Source organism: Telopea speciosissima, chromosome 11 (assembly GCF_018873765.1).
Source record: "Telopea speciosissima isolate NSW1024214 ecotype Mountain lineage chromosome 11, Tspe_v1, whole genome shotgun sequence".
Taxonomy (NCBI): domain Eukaryota; kingdom Viridiplantae; phylum Streptophyta; class Magnoliopsida; order Proteales; family Proteaceae; genus Telopea; species Telopea speciosissima.
This window is the reverse complement of record NC_057926.1, coordinates 13043030-13069582: the sequence shown is the minus strand read 5'-3', so window position 1 is coordinate 13069582 and position 26553 is coordinate 13043030. Positions and strand designations below refer to the sequence as shown.

At 39.1% G+C, this 26553-nt stretch overlaps 1 protein-coding gene across 1 annotated transcript in view; it reads right to left on the bottom strand.

Moving 5' to 3' along the window:
• Positions 1 to 434: 434 nt before the first annotated feature.
• The window catches only part of LOC122646114 (exocyst complex component EXO84B-like), a 91131-nt gene continuing 65012 nt past the window's right edge, over positions 435 to 26553 (bottom strand). Inside the window, exons 4-7 of the mRNA XM_043839599.1 lie at positions 12621 to 13136; positions 1997 to 2185; positions 1776 to 1912; positions 435 to 983 (exon numbers count right to left, since the gene is read on the bottom strand). Coding sequence (XP_043695534.1) covers positions 821 to 983; positions 1776 to 1912; positions 1997 to 2185; positions 12621 to 13136 — 1005 coding nt within the window. The 3' untranslated portion in view covers positions 435 to 820. The remainder of the gene's footprint in view (positions 984 to 1775; positions 1913 to 1996; positions 2186 to 12620; positions 13137 to 26553) is intronic.

Genomic DNA, 26553 nt, shown 5'->3' with positions numbered 1-26553 from the left:
TGGTTATTAATCCGACAAAAATAAAGTCCTATTGGTTTTAAATCTCATTGAGGCCATTTTTTGACCCATCAAACTGTAGATCTTGACCACCTGTACTGGAACCGTTCGACATAGCATTCAATTTCTAGATGATTATTAGCATCCACGCCCTACCAGATTAATAATTAAATTTCCAATTGCTTGTAGAGCATCAATGATCGGATAGCTAAGAAGGTATTTTTTCCTGTAGGGATTTCTCCTCTTGGAGTATGCAACCTGCTGATTCGTTTGTGATGAGTTAGCTAGGGAGGGGGCTCATAATTAGTCCCAAGTGAGTGTATTTTGGCGTTGACCATATTTCTTCTTCTTGTATCTTATGCCTTATACGTTATCATTCATTATCAGTAATATCTTTAAAAAAAGAATAGATTCAAACGAGATATTTCCAATCTTGAAGTGGTTTTTGTTAAATGAACAATGGAGTACCTCATATAATTAGTGAAATAATGGTACAATCTGGGGTCAGGACTGAGCAACTGCTTCAGTGATATTTACAAACTTAAACACTCCCCAAAACTGAAGAAATAATTCTCAACTTACAACCAAATCAGTCTCTAACGAAATGAAGATCCTTGCAAAAACATTGAGAAAAATGGAAATATGAAAAAGGGAGAAAAAGAATAAAATGCTTACCATGTATACAAGAATTTGAGCACCGAAACCCAAGGAGTAGCAGACAGTATGTGAGTACGTGCTGGCTGATCACTACAGCCAGGCGGCCCATTAGAATCTCCTACTGGTTTTGCTTTGCTCTCTATTATACAAGGGTGAAGACAGCACACTATGAACTCCCATGAGACCTAACAGATGAAACTGATTGTGCTGAGATAGAAGCAGTGGGGCTGTTAGGATCTCGATCTCCATTGATAGCTTTTGATTTTCCCGTCAGCCTTTCTACAGCTTCTTGACAGATGTCTATAAACCAATTATCTTCGGGCAGTACACTGACAGAAAATATAGATTTTCAGTTTCTAGAAAACCAAATATTCAAGTGGCTGAAGTAAACATTGACTTCATGTAAGTTCAAATTAAAGCAACAATAATGTAACACCAAAAACTTTGCAAACAATGTAGTCTATCAGAAGAAAGAATAAGCCAATAGAATTAACCGTGGGCAAAGTCGAAAAGAAAAATAACCTCATTCAGCAAAACAAGGCAACCTCAATAGGTTTACAAAGTGAGACCACAGAGCTAAATCAAGAAGGAAACAGCACCAAAAACCCATCCTGTCCTGCCACTAACATGTTCTAAGACAGCAGTTTGGTACTTATTTAGAGTTAGATGCCAGGACAGTGAACCCAAAGACATCAGTCCAAAAGAGGGAAATCAAACGGAATGATTGTAGGAAATGAATGATGAGTTTGAGCACTAAGAAGAGAAAGTAGTTTCTAAATACAGACAATTTTGCAGGATATTTTTTTTGAAGGCCAAACATATAGTGAACCAAGGTATCACAGGAACTAGTTTCAAATCCATGAACTTCAGACAGAATATCTACAAGCAATAAGAGCAATTAGAGTAGAAAAAGGATGGCATTAGATATTCCCAATGAAAATAATACCACTTTTAGTTTACATTACTTCAGATAAGTCTATGCTTTACGCTTCAATTAGGACCAAAGCAAAGAGTAACCACCAATGATACAACTCATACAACTAACAAGACAAATCAACCAAGTAAAGACAACAACATTTGTTATGTCGTATGTGCCAAAAACATACTAGACAATAGCCCACCTGTTAGGATCCATTCCAGTTGTAGCAAAAGCCGACATGGCTCTAGATATGATATCATTAATAACTTGATTCAAATGACGAGATAAGTAACGCCCTTGCGATGAAAAGTAAATGACAAACTTCATATCAAGATAGAACTGCACAAAAATCCACCAAAAGTCAAAGAGTAGTTTTACTCACTACTGTAAAACCAAAGAAAGTGAAGGACATCAAATTCATACCTGTTGGAGGCCAAGAGGACCCAAAGGCCTTGGCCCTTCCTCAATATCATCCCAAAAGCTTTGGTCATCTGAAAGCCATAAGATGACAGTCTCTGTGAGTCTCATCAACAAAAGTGTTGCAAACCTTTCCCGGCCAACAAACATATCTGCTGCTATGCTTGCCATAATGTTGAGCTTTAAAAAAAGTTCCTAAATGTGACATGACATTTCTTCAATAAGAACTCCAAAAGAAAGCATGAGAAGCAAACCCAGTTGGTAGAAATAGATCAGAAGCAAAAGTATCAAGGAACTAAAAAACAATTGAACAACACAAATAAGCCTTATCGTAACCAAACTCAACCAATTTTAGTATAGGATTACAGGATGCTAGAATAATTTACCGAACAAGAGTTTTGGATGGGGCTGAGAGCATGTTATGGATTTATATGCAAACCCACTAACTGGGAAATTGAAATAATGGCATTGGTTCCTCTCAAGAAATACCACTACTCATTAGTGGGGATCACAAACATCCGTAAAAGCATGGAAAAAGATTTCACTGAAATATTCCTTCCCTTCCTCCCAACCCAAAAAAAAATAATAATAAAAAAAAATTATAACTCCAATATTCCAGATGAGTTCCAATCTCCTTAAAAGTTTACGATTAATTTGGATACTATTATTCAGATATTTACAAGCTCCGAAGCTGATAGAACGCGTTAAATCAAGCCCTTTAGCCTATCCCATACTAGGCTGGCCCAATCTAGTGCCCATACACTAGAGTGGGCCCCATTAGGCACATAACAGACCACCACGCTACTGCAGCCGTCGTCCTAGGTGGCTCTCACTCAGGGCAGCTTTCACTTTGGCGGAAGGTAACCCTTTCCAAGGGGCTCCACTCTGCTCCAGGGTTTTTGCTTGGCGGCAGGTGGCCCTTTCTTGACGGCTTTCACTCTACTCCAAGTAGCCCTCTCCTAAGTAGTCCTTTCCGTGACTTGAACCCGGGACGTGGTGTCCAGCTCTGATACCAAATGTTAGGTACTTGACTGATACGCCAAAAGCTCCGAAGCTGATGGAACGCGTTAAATCAAGCCCTTTAACCTATCCCATACTAGGCTGGCCCATTATCTGCATAATAGAATTCCGAATGCGAATTCAGAAGGTATCTGAATGATAATCGAATACAGACTCGTATTTATATTTTTAACGAAGAAAAACAACTATATATTAATTTTATTGTACTTTCAATAAAATATTAAATCCAAACATTATTGGATTCAAAATCAGATACACTAATTCTTGGCGGATGTGAATATGCTCAAATGAAAAATCAGTTGGATATCGGATGAAATGCAGATAGCAAATATGATAATCAGTATGGATTCAGATATTGGTGTATCTACTCCGAATTCGCTTGTTTTACACCCCTGTTCCAAAGTAGCTTCATTCATGCCTCTACACATAGTTGTCAAGGCATCGCCTAGGCATCCAGTCGCCTTGGTTGCATTGTTGGTGTCACATTGCGTCCAGGCCCTTCCAACGCCTTGGATTGCCTAGACGCCATGACAAGTATGTCTCCACATAAGAGGGGCATTGGTGACTTGGGATCTATTCAACCAAGAAGGATGAATAGCTATTAGTCTAATATTGTTATTAGTTATTAGAATATGTTATTCCAGTTGTTTTTATTAGTTATTAGAAGTTTCGGATATGGGCTTTAGTTATGAGCATTAAGTTGTAATTGCCACTTCTCAAATGGGCCTCTAATGGGTTTAGTAAGATTAAGACAGTATTACATTAGGGAGATATGAGTTGCCAAAGAAGAGTAGGAATTGGTTGTTTCTATTTTGAGTTTAATGAGGGTGCTTTGGGTCCTTAAGAATATACAGTGGTAGATACTGTAAAGACATGTTTTGGCTTTTGAATACATCGATTTTGAGTAGAAGCCTTTCTATTGTTGCTGTGGTCTGTTGCTACTACTTGGAATTAATTATGCGGGGTTCCCAGGTTTGATCTTTCATTTATGATCTCCAGTTGATACCTACAAATTCTATTTAGGATTTCAATCATAAGAATTGTTTTAAGGCTGTTGGATCATATATGGGTTGTTTACATAGTTGTCACGGTAGCGACCCAAGGCATTGAAGGGGCCTGGACACAAGGCAACTCCAACAAGGCGACCAAGGTAACCAAGGCGCCTAAATGCCTAGGCGTCTCCTAAGCGACAACACCTTCACATAGTTGTGGAAGTTAATTTCTGGATACTATACCGTACATATCATATCAGAAAAACTCTATTAGATCTGAAATTTTGATAGTTAAATTCTCTATCAAAGACAATTCAAAAGGTACAAGACCTTGTTGATTGGTTGTGAGTTGGTTGATTAATATTCACTTTCATACTATAATGTTACTGTTCATTATCAGTGAATTGAGGCAATTTTCATAATTTACCAGTGAACCATTTTGGCTGGATACCATTAATTTTCAGAAGGTCCTTGGGTAAGTAATAATTCTTTAAAGTTTGGCTCGGATCTGACCTGGAATTTTTCACAAACCTTTTATTCATTTCTGGTCTGTTGAGAGAGAAATGCTTATGGGGATTTAAAAAATATATATATATATATATATGTTGTTTGGTGTTTAAGTGCTGTTTTCTACTTGTAAATTTGGTGGATCCATCTGCAGGCTAATTTAAGGATTCTAGGACTCCTGCCTGCTTTAGGAATTGCATTGCTTCATAATATTTTGGTGGTTTAATAACCTCATTAGCTGCCTTTATCCAAAAGATAGACGGGGTCAGTCAACCACCTTCATTTGCATTCTGCTGAAGATACTTTTGCTAGCTATTATCCTTCTTTTAGGATCCCATTGCACACCCATAAGTTTAACAAAGCTCATGTGCCATTGGCAGTCTGGTGGCCTTGGCCATACTAATCAGATGATGTTGCGGAAACAAGAGAGCTTCTAAGAACACCTGCACTTCTGGCAAAGTTTTGGTAAGAGAAAGCAGAGCCAGTGATTTTTTATTCTTCAATTCTGAACAACCTCAATGGGGTTTCTTTGGTTCTTTCATGCAAAACTGCAAAGTGAGCACTCGAACGCTTGAACTCTCGGTAAGCAGACCAGTAGGAAGCAGTTTCTTTTTCCTTCTTTAGCTTCTACCCCCTTTCTTCCTCACGATTTTTTTTTGAAAATTCTATATAGTAAGAATGTTAAATTATTTGGCACCAACAAGACTCTATCTTTTTTCTTGCCCAGTTGAAGTTACCCAATATTGCTGAGATTTATTAAGTAGATAGGATTAAGATAATCATAGAATACCCTGAGAAGTAGTTCAATGAACCAGTGTTTCTAAAAGAGAATGACATCTTAATCCAAATCACTATATAAGAGACTGCTGCAATATGGGTTCAAGGGTGTTTTAGTCTTTGAGGGTATTTCTGTCCTTGTACCTAATCTAGAATGTTCTCTTTGTTATTATAAATAAGGGTGGACTATGTCTAAGGACATGTCATTCTTCCCAAATTCCATATATTATCAGAGCTAAGATCCACATCGGGATCCTAACCCTAATGCCCTCCACGAAACCCTAGAACATCTCTCTCCGTTTTTTGCGCTGCAAGCCCCACCACCACTGTCTCCCGCTGCCGTCTCTCGCTCCTTCTCTCGGTTTTAGCACCGCCAGCCACCACCCCTATCATCTCCGTCGTCACCTCTCTCTCCTGCTCTCGGTTTTAGCACCGCCCTCCTTTGAAGGTTCCACCGCTTGTCGTTGCTCCTCTCTCTTTACCCTTGGTGGAAACTTATCTCCCACCATGGGCCTTTCACCGTGCAATGATCTAAATCCCTCATTTGACCAAGATTGGTTGATGATTCTCTGAGATCCTTTGTGTAGTGTTGATGATTCTTTTGTGAACCTGATTTGACCAACAACCATGGAGTTTGATATATCCACCGCATCTACTGGGCACGAAGGAATTAGTCAGCGTGACTTTCCTTCGTTCCCTCTTAGCTCCATTAAATTAGATGGGAGCAATTACTTAATGTGGCCGCATTTTTGTTATCTTGATATTCTTCTTTGCCTCTTCCATTATTGCCTGAAGTATATATTGCAATGGAAGAGGCAAAGAAAAATATAAAATCAAATTTTAAGGACAGAGAAAGAGAATGGAAGAAGATTATAAAGATTATTGATAGGCATTGGACAAGTCAGATGGAGCGACCAATATATTTGGCTACATTTCTCCTCAATCCAAGCAAGTTCTTTAATGCAATTGAGATGGAATCAGATGAATCTTTAGCCAACTCCTTGATGCATAAAGCAAATGATGCCTTTAATGATATTCTTGCAAGGATGGTGTGATGCAGATCCTAGCCTCCTCGAATTGAAAAAGCCACCCTAAGCCTAGGGTTTTAGTAGGAGCCTTAGTTTAGTTTATTTTAGTTCTATATTTAGTTTTTATTTTGTGTTTTTAATTGAACCGGTTTAAATTGGTTACATCCAATTGGCTCAATTGGTCTAATTTAAGTGAAGTGATCCTATTGGCTAGTAGGGAATCTTCTTTTATTTAAGTTGTTTTAAGTTATCTTAAGCATAGTACTAAATCTCGCGAAATCTCGGTCGAGATTTCGAATATTTCGAAAATCTCGACCAGGGCGAAACGAAATGGTACCTCGAATAAAAAAAATACCAAATCTCAGTCGAGATTTCGATTATCTCGTGATATCTCGAGATATTGGTACAGATCTCGCGAGATATCGAGATTTTCTTTTCAAAACACCCAGTACAAAAGGCAGAAACTCATTAGTCTCGATCGAAATTTCGACCGAGACTAACAAGGCTACTGTTTTGTGGTTTGTTTCTTCTGTTTTCTTCATTTTTCAAACTCTTTTTGCTGATTTGTGTACCGACCTTCAAATCTACACCGGAACCACTTGGAGAACACAGGATTCAAACTTCTTAAGTTGTTAACTTGTTATTGGCTTAATGTTCTAAATATTATGACTGAAGTTATGACTTATGAGTCATTCACTTTATGTTTCCAACTTCCAAGTCAATTTACTTGTTTAAATTGCTTATTAATCATTAATTAATTATGTCCCCTAGAACTTAAAGTCTTAAACAATGTGTATGTGTGATTAACTAAGTTATACATTAGGGTTCGACCATACATTGCCAATCAATGGTCCAAAACACCACTTTGGGTGTCTATTTTTGCAATTTGAACATTTAAATGTGTTTATATAGCCTAAAATAGGGTTTCCATAAAGTTTAAGGCCTTAACTTGGCCTAAAACCCACCGAAATGACCTATCGAAACATACCAGAAAAATGCAAAATTTCGACCGAAATACCGAAACGAAACGAGTTTTCGAACTATGGTCTTAAGTCATTAGGGGTAGATAAGTCTTTTTCTTTTAAGTTTTTAAGTTATTTTTAAATTGGTCCACCTCTCCACGATTTAAGTGAGAGATTTGATTTGTAATAGATTTAGGAATAAGGTCTTTGGCCTCTTATTTAATAAGAAATCGTGGGAGAGGCTCCCCCACCTAATATGTTTTTAAAAAAATCGATTTTGCTGCTGGCCATGACTGCTGCTGCTTCTCTTTTCTGAGAATTGCCTTGTGAGTAATATCAAGGTTCCCTTGTGAGTCATATCAAGGATGAGGGCTGGTGGACTCCGGCGACTCCTTGCATCTTGTAGTTCGGGAGGTCCTTCTTCTTCTTCAATCAAGTTTCTCCAAGCTGTCATTGAAGAACCTGCAATTCAGTAAGTTATTTTACTGTTTTAGTATTCCCCCTCCTTCTAACCTTCCAACCTAACCCTAATCCCCCTTACACCTTAATTGTTTTAAACCCTAATTATCCTGTCCAGCCCCTTTCCACCATCAGATCTATCCCACTTTTACACCATAGTTCCAGCAGCCCATCTCCATCATTCGATCCCCATTCTGTCCCCATTCCAATAGCTAAACCCTAGTCCCCTCACTCATATAAAACCCAAAAAAAACCTAAGATAGCCTCAATTCTGTCCAGGCTATTTTAACCACCAGAATTGACCAATAATTTGGACGAACCTTCCCCCCACTGCCAGTGAAACTCGACCTGAAGTCCAGCCCTAAAATCCCTTCCTAAACCCTAGTTTTCAACCTAGATTCTAAGACCTAAAACCTGAAACCCAAACCCTAGAATTTCAGAATTTTAATTTTCTGTTTAAACCTAGTTAAAACCTATATCATTAGCTTCCTTTCGACCTGCACCTCATTACTAAATAAAACCCTAGCTCCAATTCCTAGTCCTAACCCTAGTTCTGCCCTAATTAGCCTAAGCTGTCCCAATCGGCCAGCCTTTGTGTGTGACCCCGTTACCCTGGCTCCTAGTGGTATTTACTCCTACCTAGGACTACATCATGGTGCCTGATACAACCTTGCAAGACAAGATCAGTGAACAGTCTGCTGCTTATACTGGAAGTAGTGGAACTTTTGGAAAGGAGATGGCGATTAGACAAAAGGACAAGTTGAATCCTAGTAAGTATTTTTCTTTTTAATTTATATTGTTTAGTTGTTTCACTTGTTTGTACTTTGTACTTTGTATGTTGATTTTAAATCTATATTTTTTCTTATATATATTTATAGTCGTTTGGTGGGAAAAACAAGGAAGCTCTACACAGACTACACCTGAGCTTACAAAGCTTGCAAGGTGCTTACTTGGTCTTTGTTGCTCATCTTCTGGTTGTGAGCGCAATTGAAGCATATTTGAGTTTGTGAGTACTTCAGTACTAAGTTAATTTTATTTTTTATTTTTTATTTTTTGTGTGGTTTTATAAAAGAATGACTTAAAGAATAAAAAGTGATATTTTCATATTGTTAATTGTTCTTCAAATTCACACCAAGAAGATAAACAGGTTAGAGCATCAACGTTTAAATGATCATGTCTACATCCAGTATAACCGCCGTCTTCAAGTAAGGTTCCAAGAAATAAAAAAATAATGCAGAAATTATAATCCACTGGTGCTTGATGAGCTAGATTGGAGTAGTGAATGGATGACTGGCGCATCAGATGATGAATTAGTTCATCCTGGGGATGATCTCACTTGGAGAACTGTATCAACAGTAGCTGGGGCATCTTCATCGTTTCATGGCGCCAAAAGAGCAAAGAGGTCTGGACCATCAACTAGTGGAGCGGTTTCAGCCATTGTCTCTTATTCACGACGTGGTCGGGGGAGGGCTGAGTCTTCAGACGAAGAACTGGAGTAGGAGTTGGAGGAACAGGATGTGCATGATGATGAAAATGTTGAGGATGATTATGGTATAGAAAGTGATGTTGCGGGCGAGCATCAGGAGGAAGAAGAAGATTTAAATATACTTAATTGGGATTGAAATTTGAAGTACTTATTGAACACTTTGTATTGGAATTTGGATGTTTTTTTTTTTAGACTTTTCTTCACTTTAAGTATTTGAATGTTTAAGCTTTAATGATTATTAAATTTTGGCATTTTACTATTTTAGGTTATTTTATGTTTTCTTTTATTGATGATTTTTTGAATGATCCAGGTTATTTCTTTTCCATTAAATTTGGCTTATCGATTCTTACTTTAGATATTTTTTAATTCTTGGTTCTTAACTTCTTCTTAGTTCTTAGTTCTTACACTTTATTTATGTATTGAGTATCGAGTCTATTGACTGACAGGGTCACATGAGTAGAAATATAGTGGATGACCTTAGGGCCTAGGCACTCATTTTGGCATCATAGAGATAAGTATAATAATTTACCAACCCTTTATTATTTATATTTAATAATTTATAATATTGTTTCATATTTATATGCTATATTGCTATGATAATATGATGAACTTAGTTTGTTAATTTGTTTCTTTGATGAATATCTTACAGTGGTTTGGCTCTTTAATATTTATTCAGCAAAGAAGTAGAATTATATAATTTTTAATCAAGGTAAAACTCGGGTCTCGGTACCAACTCGGCCCTTGGAAAAATCAAGTCGAGTCGAGATCTCACCGAGTTGGAGCATTTTTTTTTCTGACTCGAAGCCTCAACTCAGTGGGTTTTAGACTTAGTTTGGGTCTGAAACTTGGTATTCAACTTATTTTAGGCCATTTAAACAAAATAGCATTATCAGATTTTGCAAAAACAAATTCCAAATATGAGTTTCAATTTGGACCATAGGTTGGTAGGCGATAACGTACTAAAATAACCTACTCTACACATAATTTAGTAATAGAAAGCAAGCAAAACATTCAATTAATAGCTAAACAACTTAAATAAGAACTAGAAATATTAAAGTGATACATCAAACTGTTTAACAGTGTTACAACTATCATCACATAAAATGACTTTGAATCAAGTATTTAGTCCCCGCTAGTGTCACATAGTCTTCCCATGAGTCCATGACACAGGTTTGCTGTAATGTTGCATATAATGCTCCACAACACGCATATAAGAGTTCTGTCGAGTTAGATAAGTAAATACATAGTAGATGGGTCATTTCCATGGGTCAACCCGAGATCCGAGATCTCGCTGAGATATGTCAAGTTCTGTTGAGTTAGGAAAGTAAATACGTAGTAGATGGGTCATTTCCATGGGTCAACCTAAGATCTGGACCCGAGATCCGAGACCTCGCCGAGATCTTGTATTATTTTGTATCGTATCCCATCTCGTCTCGATTTCTAAAAAAACCGAGAAACTCGCCGAGATCTCGTGAGTTCGCAAACTATGTTTTTAATATGCTATTTGTGCCAAATAAAATGGTTATACATAAAAAAAGAACACTAGAATGCCTTGCGGCCGCCCTATCGCCAAAGCGTTTAGGAAGGCCCTCAAACGCCGTGGTCGCTTTGCCGCCTTGATAACTATGGTTGCTCGGTCCAGTGCAGAAGTTGAGTTTTGGGTTATGGCCCATGGCATATGTGAACTTCTTTGGCTCCAGGGTCTTCTTCAAGATTTATGTATCTCAGTCAACCTACCTATGCGCCTATACTATGATAGCAAATCAGCAAATTAGCAATCAGAATTGCACACAATCCAGTTCAACATGATCGCACTATGCATGTCGAGATTGATCGTCACTTCAAGAAGAAGCTGGAACAACGAGTAATTTGTGTTCCATTTGTTCAATCTAATGCCCATTTAGCTGATGTTTGCACTAAAGGGGCTTAGTAGAAAAAGTTTTGTTCCTATTGTTAGCAAGTTGGGCATGTTTGATATTTATGTACCAACTTGAGGGGAAGTGTTGTAATATGGGTTCAAGGGTGTTTTAGTCTTTGAGGGTACTTCTGTCCTTGTACCTAATCTAGAATGCTCTCTTTGTTATTATCATTGTTGTCATGGCGTCGCCATATCGACGCCAGGGTGCTGCCATGGCGTCATATCGCTGGAGAAGTGGGCATATCGACCACCCATATGGATGATGTAAGAATATCGACCGATATGGCCTCCATGTCGGCGCCCATGGCGGCACCATGGACGCCATACCACGACATATGGCCATATCGGGTGACATGGTTGTTTCAAATTATAAAACTTAATTTTTTAACAATAAATTTTTTTAACCATGTTTTATTTTAATGCTTTTTCCTTAACATAAAAAAAATTAAAAAAACATCAAACAGAAAACACTAATACACTATTGACTAATACACTATCACATATTCACATCAGCAATTTTTTTTAATTTTATTTAGATGGGTTGTTTATTAGCTTTATTCACTCAATATAAATTACGTTCTTGTAATTGTTTTTTTGTTTTGTTACTTTTGAAGTCACTTTCATATGAATCATATCTCAACTCTCATGATTTTTCAACTTTATTATCTGCAAGACTATTGCTATCAATTATTAGATAATCCATGATTTCATATACATTAATGGATATTACACTTTCATGAATTAAACCATAGTAGATTAGTAGTACACTTTCATGTTAATTTTTGATGTTATAGGGTATATATTATAGTATTTTAAATGGCATTAAAAATAGAGAAAATAAAAAATAAAACATGATCGCCGCCCGCCATGTCGATGTATCGACATGACATGACACCCCTCCACCGACTTGGATCGCCGTGACGACGTGACAACTATGGTTATTATAAATAAAGGTGGGCTAATGTCCAAGGACATAAGTTATCATTCACAAATTCCACAAAGACATAATTTGGGGCTTAAAAATTTCACACAGATCAGATATTGCGAATTTGAATACCACACTTGCAAATAATGTAAAGGTAGAGAGGGTTTTAGTAATCGGTATCGGTCGGGTTTGTCCCTGTTTTCTTCACAAATTTAGTTTTTTTTTTTTACATTTTTACCCTTGTCCGTACCGATCCACTGATATGGGATTGGTCAGGAATCGGTATCGGTCTCCACCAATACTGATACGAATCAGCTGTTCCGATACCGATTCCTCAAACCATGGTATAGAGGGAACTAAAAATGAAAACCTTCTATGTACTCCACCAATATGAACCAACAGTTATTGAGACCATGTTCTAACTTAGACAGGTATTTCATTTGGCTTATCCGGAGAAAGGAAAAGGGAAGAGACAAAGACTTCAAACACATGAAATACCCAACAAGCAAATGGTAGATCATAGTAGGCAAAAAACCAAAATAAAATCCTGTAATACCTGAAATATTGGAGATGGAAACCACTCTGGCGGATCCACATTTCCATCCATATTTATGTACATGTCTGCACTAAGATGAGTATCACCATCTTCAGTGAAAATAAGATCCAGTGCATGCTGTCGACAGAAACTATCTCTTAATCTATCAACAGACCGCTGAAGACGCCTCTTCCACTCTCTTTGTTCAGGATGACGGTTTTGTCTGTCAGAAGCCCTTTTACGGGGATCATCCTTGACACCAACCTGGTTCAGTGGGGAAAGCTTCATGGCTGCACGTGGGAGCAGCTCATCTGCTAATAACGATGCATTTGCCAGCAAAGCAATCTGTTGTGCTTCAGTTTCAGCAATCCGAACAATCTTATTTCCAGAACCTTCCATGTTTCCTTCTTCTTCCATCGAACCTGGTAATGCTTTTATAAGCAGGTTGATGTATGAGCTGAACACTTGGAACAGGCCTTCCAATGTTTGACCTCCCAATTGCATACTCAGAAGCGGTCCTACATCCTCAAAGAAATCCTGCAAAGGTAGTTGGAACATGTAGCAAAATGAATCAAAACAATAAGATCACAAGCATTCAAGGAAGAAATAAATTATGCATGGCAAAATGAAAGTTCTAACCATAATTGTAAGTGTCACTACGACTTAACTCCAAAAATGCTCAATAAGACACAAACCACAATTTGGTTACCTAATGGTTCTATTCCCACGGGAATAGGACCATTTCATTCCTCGATAAAAATGTTACAGTAATGTTATGCTTATTAATTCTCCAGCAAGATTTATTGCAGATAGAAATTGGTGGGATGACCAGCAACTGGGATGAACTGCATTTAGAAGTTAGATATTGGTGGGATAACCAGCAATGTTACAGCATGTCACAATCATTTTTGCATGTCAAGAAACATAAGACCCTAGTCTCCCCCCCCCCCCCCCAAACTAGTCTTTTCCTCCTTCTTGGGAATGATTTCTCTTGCTGAGCAATCCTAGAGAAGAATCTCCAAGTGGTTCGGCAAGTCCCATGTCTCATGTGTGAAGTTTCAGCCCAAAAGCAACACACCATGTGCCCCAATAAACAGGCTAATCTTGGTCAAGATTTCGATGGCCAAGGGTGTTAGGAAACCAGAATCCTGTAATCGGACTCAAGAGGAAGAAGAAGAAGAGAAGAAACACAAGCTAGAAAGTGGGAAACCTAGCCAGCCATCTTGGAAAACTAATACCAGGTCGCAGGCCACAATCTTATTTATATTTTATGGCTGAAGAATTATAACAAATATAATGGACAAACCTCCACTTAGCCCAGCCGACCTACGTACAAAAAAAGAATTAAGTGTTGATGTACCAAAAATACCCCTACTAAACCGACTTATACTAATACATATTCGGTTGACTAAAATATCCCTATTATCTCAACACTCCCCCTCAAGCTGGAGCATACACATCATCCATGCGTAGCTTGTTACAACTAGTAAACAAACTAGGGGCAAGCAAAGCTTTTGTAAACATGTCCCCCAATTGATCTGTGGAGGTAACAAAAGGAGTCTCTTTCAGCTTCTGTTAGCAGAATCAAAGGTTAGAAAGAGAGAATGAGAAAATGGAATAGCTTAGTTTCATTGATAGGCAAGCCCCTTTATTTATAATAGAGAGGAACATTACAAAGGGACTGGAATAGACAGTAATACCTCTAACTAACTGACTCTATAAGAGCAGCAGTAAATACCTAATAACATTAGAATTAAACTATCCCAAAAGGACCAGAATACCTCCACGGTATTCTGGATTACATATTCCAACTCTCCCCCTCAAGCTGGATTATACAAATAAGAGATGAAAGAAAATCCAGTTTGAACTAGTAAAAAAAAAAGGAACTCCACAATAATGCTAACACTCCCCCTCAAGTTGGCGCATATAAGGTACTAATGCCCAACTTGAACAAAATGGAAAGATACTAAGTTGCAGCAGAATCCAGCTTGACAGATGAATGCAGCTCCCAAATAAACCTTCAAGAACTTGAAAAAACCAGATCTTCAAAACCTGGGCAGACTTGATCAGCAAAAGAGGCAGCTTTCACCAATCTTCTACGGCTGTCCAGTGATGAATCTTTGACTGATAATCTTGAAGATAAGTAACTAGGGCAGCAAGCAGCGGAAACAAATGAATCTGGCAGCAGTAATGATCAACCCAACTGTAGATCCTCATATAGGCACTGTAAAGTTACTGTAAATCCTCAAATAGGCAGGCAATAACCAAACATCTTCAATACTCTTCATCTCCCCCTTACGGCAAACTCAACCCAATAATGAAGGATACCCAATAGCAATGGTGGAGAAGACTGATCTTCTATATTTTGCACCAATGTTCCTGCATGTTTTGCTTTCTGCAATGGTTGCAGGTGTACTGTACATAATCCCCCCTTCACGTGTAGTATTACACGTGGATAGATAACGGAGATGATGTAAGAAATAGTGCAAAAATATAATATTCCAGAATATTCCAAAAGGTGCTAAGGGAAATGGAAAAAGAAGAAATGGCAATTTAGAGAATACCATAAACTTCCAAAGTGGTTATGGGTATACGCCAAAGGTATGGTATGGGAGGTGGTGAAGTGCAAAAAAAGCAGTGGGATATGGAGAAAAACATTGCAACATATAAATCGTCAACCAGCTTCAAACGATCAAACAAACTCCTTAGATGGAAACTCCTGCAGGGGAGAGACACCAAACTCCAATAGTCAAATCTGATAAGTAAACAGATTTGATTTGAAGTAAGGAAAGACTCCAATCTTCAAGGCTTGATCAATCTTCAAACACGGAAGAACCAGTGTGCAAAACTCCAATTTGTAAATGTTGGAATATGTAATCCAGAATACCGTGGGGGGTATTCTGGTCCTTTTGGGGTTAGTTTATTTATTATGTTATTAGGTACAGTCGGCAATGTGGGTTTTAGTCCCACATCGCCTAGTTTAGTCTATTTGTAATTTTCCCTCTATTATAAATAGAGGGGCTTACCTATCAATTTATTAATTCAAGTATTTTACAATTTCCATCTTCTCTTCTCTCTTTTCTTCTCTCTAGAGTTACTGGTTACAGGTCCCAGGTTTTCTACATGGTATCAAAGCTAGACAACTAGTGACTGATTCTCTCCAAGATTGCCGGTTTGAGAGTCGTTTCAAGGTTCTCCGATTTATAGAGAAACCCTAGTTCATAAAAAAAGGAGAACTAGGGTTTCATATTGGTTTCTTCTTCTGGTTGTTTCAGCACCGCATGCCAATATTCTTGGTCTGCATCTGCTGCTACTCTGGGGTTTTTTGGAGCTTCGAATCTGCTATCATTTTCTGTTGCTGCTATGTTCGGATTTTCCATGGTTATCATAAACTGTTGCTCGAGTTTACTTCTGAGTCGAAGATTACTGATTTTATTCACTAGTTCCGATCAAATTTGCAGTCGATAGTTGAGGAATATAAATTTGCTGCTGACATTCCAGGTTACTTGTTATTTCCTTCGATTTTACTGATAGGGCTCTGGTTCTGCTGAATCCAAGATTGCTACCTCAAGTCGATGCTTTTGCCGCTGCTGATTCTTCGAATCCACCTCTTTTCCGCCTCTGGCTGTCGCTGCTATGGTTATAGTATTTACTGGATCGAAGGATTGGTCGATGGCTGCATCGATTCTGCCCAATTTTTTGAATCAGTTCTGTCCAACAACTGGGAGATTGTAGATTGGAGTTTTTTTGCACATTGGTTCTTCTTTTTTGAAGATCGATCAAGTCTCCGCTTCTGGAAATCCCTGCTTGGTTCTTTTGAATGCCATGAAATTGATGCTTTGTTCTTGGTTCATCGATATATTGCGTTGATCTGCTAGAGAAACCACATACTGCAATCTGACCTTGATTTTAGTCTCTACTGAATGCGACTTTGATTTGGAGTAGCGAAGAAATCTCCCTGTTTGCTATCAAATTGAACTACCAGAGCCTTCAGAAGAGATATTGGTATGGTCGATTCTCAAGTTTCCGCCTCTGGTTCACAGTGGAGATGGGAGACCGCTGCTATTCTTCAAATCTCAGGTTTCCTATTCCACTGGATTTGCTGGTTCTGTTGAGTCGTAAGGAAGGAGATAACATCATTCTCTATGATTTTTTTATTTTATTTTAACCTAATTTTCCCATATTACCCCCATCTTATGTCACTATACTCATATCACGTTAGCTCTTGTCGACTCCCCCTTCCTCACGTTACCTTTATCTTTTCCTTTTAAGTTTTAACTTATTAGGTATTTAATGCTACTAGCCTACTACCTAGTACCCTACCATTTATTATAGTCCATCCTTTTTATGATTATTTACATCTTGCCATTAAGAGTTTGCTCCTTCGAAGTATATCCCCCATCTATAAATCTAATTCCCTACATGACCCATTACTTTCTTATTTACCAAGGGCCCCTTGCAAAATTCTGGTTATTTACAGAACTGCCACCCCTTATTCCACTTTATATTATTTGCAATTTTGCCATTCCCCTATTTGACTACCCAATTGACGCTTGAAAATTCTGGTTTATTACCAGTTTGCCCTTTGGCTTGGATTGTATTTAAAAGTGGATTTCCACCAAATTACAGCCATGCCATCCTTTTTACCAACACCGTTCCTTTTCAATAATTCTAATTCCCTTCATATCCCATACATTTGGTATTTACCCATAACATTTGGAAACTTCTGGTAAATTACAATTTTGCCATTCCTTCCTTTTTACTTACCCATAGCACCTTTGGAAAATTCTGGAATATTATGTTTTTGCCCTATCTCTTATATCATCTCTATTATATCCACGTGTACTACACGTGAGGGGGGGATTATGTACAATACACCTGCAGACATTGCAAAACGTAGAACTTGCAGGAACATTGGTGCAAAACATAGAAGATCAGTTTTCTCCACCATTTCCATTGGGTATCCTTCATTATTGGGTTGAGTCTGCCGTAAGGGGGAGATTGAAGTATTGAAGAGTATTGAAGATATTTGATTGTTGCCTATTTGAGGACTTTCAGTTGGGTTAATACAGTATTTTTTCCGCTGCTTGATTCAGTTTGTTTTCGCTGCTTGCTGCTCTAGTTATTTCACTTCAAGATTCTATGTCACTATGACAATCTGAGATTCATCACTGAATAGCTATTGAAGATCGTTGAAAGCTGCCTTTTTTGGAAGACATTCCAGTCCCGGTTTGCTGATCATGTCTGTCCAAGTTTTGAAAATCTATTTTTTCAAGTTCTTGAAGGTTTATTTGGAAGCTGCATTCATATGTCAAACTGGATTCTGTTGCAACTTAGTTTTTTTTTTCCCATTTTGTTCAAGTTGGACATTAGTACCTTGTATACGCCAACTTGAGGGGGAGTGTCAGCATAATTTGGAGTTCTTTTTTCTTTAGTTCAAGCTGGATCTTCTTTCTTTACTTATTTGTATAATCCAGCTTGAATGTTAGTGTTGGAATATGTAATCCAGAATACCGTGGGGGGTATTCTGGTCCTTTTGGGGTTAGTTTATTTATTATGTTATTAGGTACAGTCGGCAATGTGGGTTTTAGTCCTACATCGCCTAGTTTAGTCTATTTGTAATTTTCCCTCTATTTATAATAGAGGGGCTAACCTATCAATTTATTAATTCAAGTATTTTACAATTTCCATCTTCTCTTCTCTCTTTTTTTCTCTCTAGAGTTACTGGTTACAGGTCCTAGGTTTTCTACAGTAAACTCCCACATGCTAAATAGAACTGACGAAGATATCTGGGCAGAATTGATGTAATAAACTTCAAAAAAACTTAGATCAGATCTAAATTAGTGAACAATGCTAGGATCAAGCTCTCAAAGTAAGCTGGATTTGAACTTGTAGAAAAGCTTCACACAACTGAATAGGTTTATAGTTGCAACCAATAACTATGGAACACACTGTTGTAATCCCAAATAAACTAATCTCCAGGGTAGTAGATTCGAGTCTTCAACAATGAAAGAAATTCGATCTCCAATAGGAGGATACTCAGTTGTAAGAACAGGGCAGCAGTAGTCCTCATAAAGGAAGCAGTAACATGTCAACCAATCATGCTTACAGAAGCCAATCACTAGAACCGGCAAGATATGTAGTAAAGCTCAATAGAACCAGCAAGTATAAGATAATAACTCAGCAGATCCAATAGTAAGTGATGCAGCCAGCCACATAGGAACTAGAAAATAAATAGGTTGATTGATGTAGAAGGTGACCATAAGGATGAAACCTGAGTTTTGTTAAAAAAACTCCATGAATGATGCTGAAACTTGGGTCGAGTACTCCTTTGATGGTGATAAAACACTCCTAAAAAAATAAGCAAGAGAGGACTGCCCTAACCCTTAGATCAATTATAGTCAGGGTTTTGTAAAAAACCCTGAAACTTGAGATGGATTGGAGGATAGGGGGCTTCAAAAAACTGATGATGACTTGTCAAAGTGTGATGATTTAAGGTAATAAATGTTGTCCTCAACTGCTTGAATGGATCTCCAATATGAACAACCAATCTCTTGTAGCTTTTGAGACTTGATATTCAAGAGGGTGTTTGAAAAAATAGGGCAGCAACTATCTTGTGTGAAAGAACTTCTTTAAGCCATGAATAATTGAAGTAAATTTCCTCTCATGATGGTACAAACACCTTCAAAAAACTCCAGAAGCAGCAAGTAACACTAACCCAAAAAATCGATTAATGTCAGGGTTTTGGAAAACCCTGAAAGATAGAGATCGATTGAGGTAGGGGTCTTCTAGATAACTTGGATAGGTGCAAGATTAAGGTCGAGTGGTCCTAATAACGGAAGTAATCAGCCCTCCAAAAATCAGCAAAAGCTAAAACCTGTAACCTTATTAAATTCGATTGGAGTCAGGATTTTGTCAAGGTTTTTAGTAGGTAACCAAATTAGAAGGTTAAGGAAGCCTTGCTGTAAAAACTAATCCAGCCATAAGAAATGGTCCAAACTTAGGTCAAGTGGGGCTTATAGTAGTAGAGAATCACCCCCCAAAAATCAACTGCAACTGAAAGGAGAAACCCAAAAATCGATTGGAGTCAGGGTTTTGAAAAAAACCCTGACTAGTTGAGATCGATTGGGTATGGGGGCTGGAATGGTTAATGAAAGCTAGAGAAAGAAAAAAAGGGGAAAGAGGACAGTGGAATAGGGTAGAAAGGTGCTGGAAAAGGGTGCATAGGAGTCTCCAACAATGGAGGATCAGCCCTCATCTATGATAGAAATCAGATCTCCAAAAAATTCTGGAAAGCTCCAATATCGCAGGTATGGTTCCAACAGATTTTGAACAGAATTTTTAATTAAAAAAAGGTAGCATGGGAGGAGGGCAGCAACTAAATCATTGGATGCTTTGATTACCTCATTATTGCTGCCCCCTTACAAGGATGAGAAGAAGGAGAAGCCGAGAAAGAGACAAAGGAGTGAGAAGTCGATTTGAAGAGGAGGGTTTTTCTTTGTTCTCTAACCTAGATCAGACCAGTTCTGATACCATGTTAGCAGAATCATGGGTTAGAAAGAGAGAATGAGAGAATGGAATAGCTTAGTTTCATTGATAGGCAAGCCCCTCTATTTATAATAGAGAAGAACATTATAAAGGGACTGGAATAGACAGTAATACCCCTAACTAACTGACTCTATAAGAACAGCAGTAAATACCTAATAACATAAGAATTAAACTACCCCAAAAGGACCAGAATACCCCCACAGTATTCTGGATTACATATTCCAACAGCTTCTTTAGAACAACATCATGAACAAAATGGCAATTCACTTCTATATGTTTGGTTCTCTCATGGAACACTGCATTACTAGCTATATATATATAGCAGCTTGATTATCACAGTACATCTCCATTGACAGAAGAACAGAGAAACCCATCTCTAAAAGTAGGGACCGAAGCCACATCAACTCAACAGCAGTATGTGCCATAGCCCTATACTTGGCCTTAGCATTGGACCTAGCAATAGTCATTTGTTTTTTACTTTGCCAAGTGACTAGATTATTGCCAACAAATATACAATTTCCACTAGTGGAACGCCGATCACTAGCAGAACCAGACCAATCAGCATCTGGAAACCCAACTAACTCCACATGCCCGTTAGGCCGAGAAATAAGTACTTTACTAGGAGCACCCTTGAGATACCTCAAGATACGAACTGCTCCATCCCAAAGAGCATTTTGAGGAGAGTGCATAAACTAACTAAGCACACCAACAACAAATGAAATATCAAGCCTGAGAACTGTGAGAAAGATAAGCTTCCCAATCAAGCTTCTATACTGATGCACATCCTTGAGAGCTTCACCATCACTGACCCCAAACTTCTGGTGAGGATCCACTTCAATACAACATAGGTCATCGAAAGGATCTCCGACGACCCACCAAAGCACGAAAGCCAGGATCTTTCAGAAGATAGATTCATTCGCATACCTGTGGCAACTTCAAATAGATCATATATCAACTCTCATTGAGAGAGATCAGGAATTCTCACTATTTCTTAGATTCATGGACCAAAAAGCAACGACTGGAGTGCGAGAGTCAGAGTCAAAAAGAGGATTCCTCACTTCTTTCTCTCATTCAAAACTGTGCATGAGAGTTTCATCTCGCACGGCTCCTAAGTGATAAAAGACCGGTTTAGATGCAAGCATACCAGTAACAAACAATAGATCTAAAATGTATTTTCTATGAGATAAGTTTATTCCCTTTTTACTCCGAATAACCTCAGTACCAAGAAAATAATGTAGCTGACCAAGATCCTCGGTCTGCAAGTGATGTTGTAGATAACTTTTTACCTTTGTAATACCAACCATATCATTTCCAGAAATAATAATGTCGTCAACATACATAATCAAAATAATCAATTTCGGCCCTTGACGACGACCAAAAAACAGAGTGGTCGGAATAGCACTGAGAAAAACCACATGTAGTAATAGTAGTACTAAATTTATCAAACTAGGCCCTAGGTGACTACTTGAGGCCATAGATTGCCTTATACAATTTGCAAACATGACTACCATTCTCCCCCTGAGCAACATTACCCTAGAGGTTGCTCCATATATATTTCCTCATGCAGATCACCATACAAGAAAGCATTCTTAATATCCAACTGAAATAAAGGCCACTCAAAGTTAACAGCAAGAGAGATGAGCAGACGAACTGAATTCAACATGGCAACAAGATAGAAAGTCTCAAAATAATCGATCCCATAGGTTTGAGTATATCCTTTGGCAACTAGACGAGCCTTTAGCCATTCCACAAAGCCATTAGGATGATACTTATTAGTGTAGACCCAGCGATACTTCACCAAGTCCTTACCAAGAGGTAAATCAACTAAAGACCATGTTTTACGAGTTAAAAGAGCATCGATTTCAGCATCCATGGCTGCTTTCCAGCCAGGAATAAGTAAGGCTTCAGTATGATATTTGGGGACAGTATTGGTAGATAAAGAGAGAAAAACCATGAAAAGAAGAAGGAAGATGAGATAAAGTGGCATATTGTTCAATGGGATACACAACCAAGGATTTATTAGTACAAGGCAGAGTACCTTTGCAAAGAGCAACTAGTAAGTCATCAAAAGAGGAGAATCTTGGAGCTCCAGTAGAGGAAGTAGATTGTGTGGAAGGCGTAGGAATAGGAGGTGCAGAAGAAGCCTCTTGCCCCTGATCAAACTTCCGCCGCCGCTGATATACCTGCAGTGATGGTGAGGGCCGAGGACTCATAGCATCTGAAACAGGAAGAAGAATAGGAATGGAAGGAGACTTAGTAGTAGACCATTCCTCAGAAGGTGCAAAGCTAGATGAAGAAAAGAAAGGCGTAACAAAGAAGGTAACATCAGCACTAACCAAGTGCCTGTTAAGAATAGGAGTTTAGTTTAAGGGGTATTCTTGTACATAACCCCATTTAGTTTTATGTGTTTTCTGTTATTTGTATAAGGCCAGGGGCCCCTCTGTAATTTATCGTTCTTTTCAATATAAGCATGTTTGTCTCTTGTTGAGACATAACAGATTAACACAAATCGATTCTCCTCTCTTCTTCTCCTTTTTCCTTCTTCTCTAAAACTGAACATGGTATCAGAGCTTAATGTTCCTGGAGTTTGAAGGTGTTGGAAGAGAGTTTAGTAGGCTAAGAGTTGGGTTCTCCTCTTGGCTGCTGCTGGAGTTCGAACTCAAACCTAAGCTTCTTCTCTCACCTGGTTCTCCCTTGTTTCTAACCCAAATGGAGAGCAACCAGGGGCTTTAGTTTCGTTTGGAGGTCTCATTTCTTCCCATTGTGTCTTCTCAAGTCATCTGGAAATATCCAAGGGACAGGAGTGAATCTCGGCCTGGGCTATTCACGCCTGTTTTCCGCCACCGAGTTCGATTGGCCTTTGCTCTCCAATAGAGCTTTGTTTTGGAGGTTTTTTAGGCCACCTGCTATCGTTTTTGGTAAGGAAGATTGTTTCTTTGTACTCATCTTTGTTTGATTCTTGTGTGAAGTTCTACAAGTCATTTCAAGTGTTTTTGACTGTTTTTTCCCTGTTTTTTTCTGCTGCTTCTTGGGGACCTATTCTTGCTTGAGGTGCTGTTGGTTACTTTTCCCAAGTGTTTTTTCTGTTTGCATTGAAGCCACAATGGGTGAAAAGTCTGTTGAAGCATCTGAACTCCCCACTGTTGCGGCAGCCTTGCCTATTACCCCTTCATATGACAATCCAAATGTTCTTCCCATTGTCAAGCTTGACAATACTAATTACTTGGACTGGTCACGGTCAATGAAGCTCATTCTTCGGAGTAGGGGGAAGTTGGGATATATATCTGGGAGCTTTAAAGCCCCTTCCTCTGCTGATCCAGGTTACTCCAAATGGGAAACTGAGAACTCCCTTGTGATGACTTGGCTCATTTTTTCAATGAAGCCGGAAATTGGAAGAAGGTTTATGAGCAAGGAGACAGCCAAAGACATTTGGGATAGTGTGGCTCGTATTTATGATAGAGTGGGGGACTCTACAAAAATTTATCAACTTCTCCAACAAATTGTTAGCCTGCGCCAGGGTGACAAAAATATCTCTGAGTACTACAGCCTTGTTGTGGGACTTTGGGAGGAGCATGATCACTACAGAGATCTCTAGCTGTGTCCTGTTGATGAGCCTAAAGTGCATCAGTTGTTTGAGAAGGAGAGGGTCCTATTCCTTCTTGGAGGTCTTAACTCTGAGTTTGAACCCATAAGGGTACAGATACTTGGCCGACAAAGTCTTCCCTCCCTGGAGGAGGTGTGTGGTTATTTACAGAGTGAGGAGACCCGCAGAAGTGCTATGGAGACCACTCCCACTGTTGAGCGTTCTGCTCTTGTTTCATCCACTCCACAGGATTGTCCTCCCTTCACCAAGGGGGCTGGTAAAGGCCGTTTTCCCTGTGACTATTGTGGCAAGTCTGGGCATAAGGAGGAGTTTTGTTGGGATCTTCATGGGAAACCACCCTCTGCTGCATCTAGAGGACAGAAAGGGCCGAAGAAGAATGGGCCTAAAGCCCATGTTGGGGTTCATGAGTCTGAGTCATCATCCCTCTTTAAAGAAGACATAGCAGCATTTCGTCGGATTGTAGCACACTTGGATGGATCCCCCTCTGCTGCTCCCACTACATCCACTGCTCTACAGGTCTCTACCTCTTCTGCCCCCACTCCCTGGGTCATTGACTTGGGGGCCACCGATCACATGACTGGTAGGTCTCAGCTCTTTAATTCCTACACTGTTTGTTCGGGAAAAGATAAGGTGAAAATTGCTGATGGTTCTCTTTCTTCCATCTTGGGGAAGGAAGATGTCCAAGTTATTCCACTTATCCCTTTGCAGTCTGTCTTTCATGTTCCTAACTTTGCTACTAATCTTCTTTCTGTTAGCCAATTGACTAAGTGCTTGAATTGCTTTGTCACCTTTTTTCCTACTCATTGTTTGTTTCAGGATTTGGTGACGAAGAGAGTGATTGGCAGTGGATGTGAGACTGATGGATTATATGTTCTGGACACTCGTGCTTCCCCTGTGGCAACAGCTTAATCTTATGTGTGTGGGCAACATGGCGGACGTACATAGGCGGATATTTTGCTTTGGCATCAACGTTTGGGACATCCTTCTTTTTCTGTTATGCGAAAAATGTTGCCACATTTATTTACATCTTTTCCTGTCAATCATGTTTTTCATTGTGAACCTTGTCTTTTTGCAAAAAGTTGTAAGACAGTTTGTCCATCTTCTAGTAATAGATCTGTTTCCCCTTTTCACCTTATTCATACTGATGTTTGGGGTCCTTCCCTTGTTACTTCTTTACGTGGCTTCCGCTACTTTGTCTCCTTTATTGATGACTTCTCTCGAGTTACTTGGGTTTATCTCTTGAAACAAAAGAGTGATGTTTATGCTGCTTTTCAAAACTTTTATGAGTTGGTGTATACTTAGTTCCAAACTTGTATTCAGATTGTCCGTTCTGATAAAGGTGGAGAGTATATGTATGGGGGTTTGAAGACCTTTTCTTCTGACCATGGCATTATCCATCAGGTGGCTTGTGTTGATACCCCTCAACAAAATGGGGTTGCTGAAAGAAAAAACCGCCACCTGTTGGAAGTAGCCCGGTCCCTTTGGTTTACAATGCATGTTCCAAAAACTTTTTGGTCCGATGCCTTACTCATTGCGGTCTTTCTTATCAATCATATGCCCTCCAGTGTCTTGAACTTTAAAGTACCTCTTGAGGTCTTACCCTCACTTTCTTCTTCTTTCTCTCTTCCCCCAAGGGTCTTTGGTTGCATATGCTAAGTCCATATTAGCAAATCTGCCCGCACTAAATTGGATCCTAAGTCCTTGAAGTGCCTCTTTCTTGGGTATTCCTCTACCTCCAAGGGATACACCTGTTACCACCCTCCTACCCGTCGGTGGCTTATCTCCAAAGATGTTTCTTTCTTTGAAACCATTCCTTTTTTTCAGTCACCTCTTCAGGGGGAGTGTCGTGGTGGTGAGGTTGAAGAGGCTCCTGAGCTTGTATCCTTTCCATCCTCCTCTTTCATTCCTATTTCCCCATTTCAGCTTGACAAGGGAAAGAAAAGTCCAGAGGATACTGTTGTTGAGGGGGAGTCTCCAAGTGCACAGGTGAACAGAGAACAAGGGGAACTACTTGTTTATACAAAGGACAAGAGAAATCCTCCTTCATGGCTTCCTATAAAGAAGACCTGCCAAAATCCTTCTTCGTCTCCTCATCCTGAGCCTCCGTCTATTGAGACAGGTATACCTTCCTCTACTCCTCCATCCTCAGACTTAGATCTTCCTATTGCTCACCGCAAAGGAACTCGAGCTTGTACTAATTCCATTGCCAAGTTTGTCTCCTATGATTCTCTCTCTCCTACAGGTGTTGCCTTTACAGTGGCTATCTCCTCCATCTCTGTACCTAAGAATGTAGTAGAGGCTATGGCTGATCCGAAATGGAGAGAGGCAATGAATACCGAGATGGTGGCCCTTGAGAAGAACCACACTTGGGATCTTGTTGAACTCCCAAAGGGGAGAGTTCCTGTTGGATGCAGATGGGTATTCACAGTTAAGTTCAAGTCTGATGGTACTGTAGAGAGATATAAGGCAAGGATGGTTGCTAAAGGCTATACCCAAGTGTATGGCATTGATTATTAGGAAACCTTTGCTCCAGTGGCCAAGCATAACTCTATTCGGGTACTCCTCTCAATGGCTGCAAATCTTGATTGGCCATTATACCAGCTTGATGTAAAGAATGCTTTCTTACATGGTAACTTAGAAGAAGAAGTCTACATGCATTCCCCTCCTGGGTTCAAGCATCCTAGTGGCAATGGAAAAGTGTGTCGTCTTAGGAAGGCTCTTTATGGACTTAAACAATCTCCTAAGGCTTAGTTTGAGAGGTTTAGACAAGTTATCCTACAGAATGGATATACCCAAAGTCAA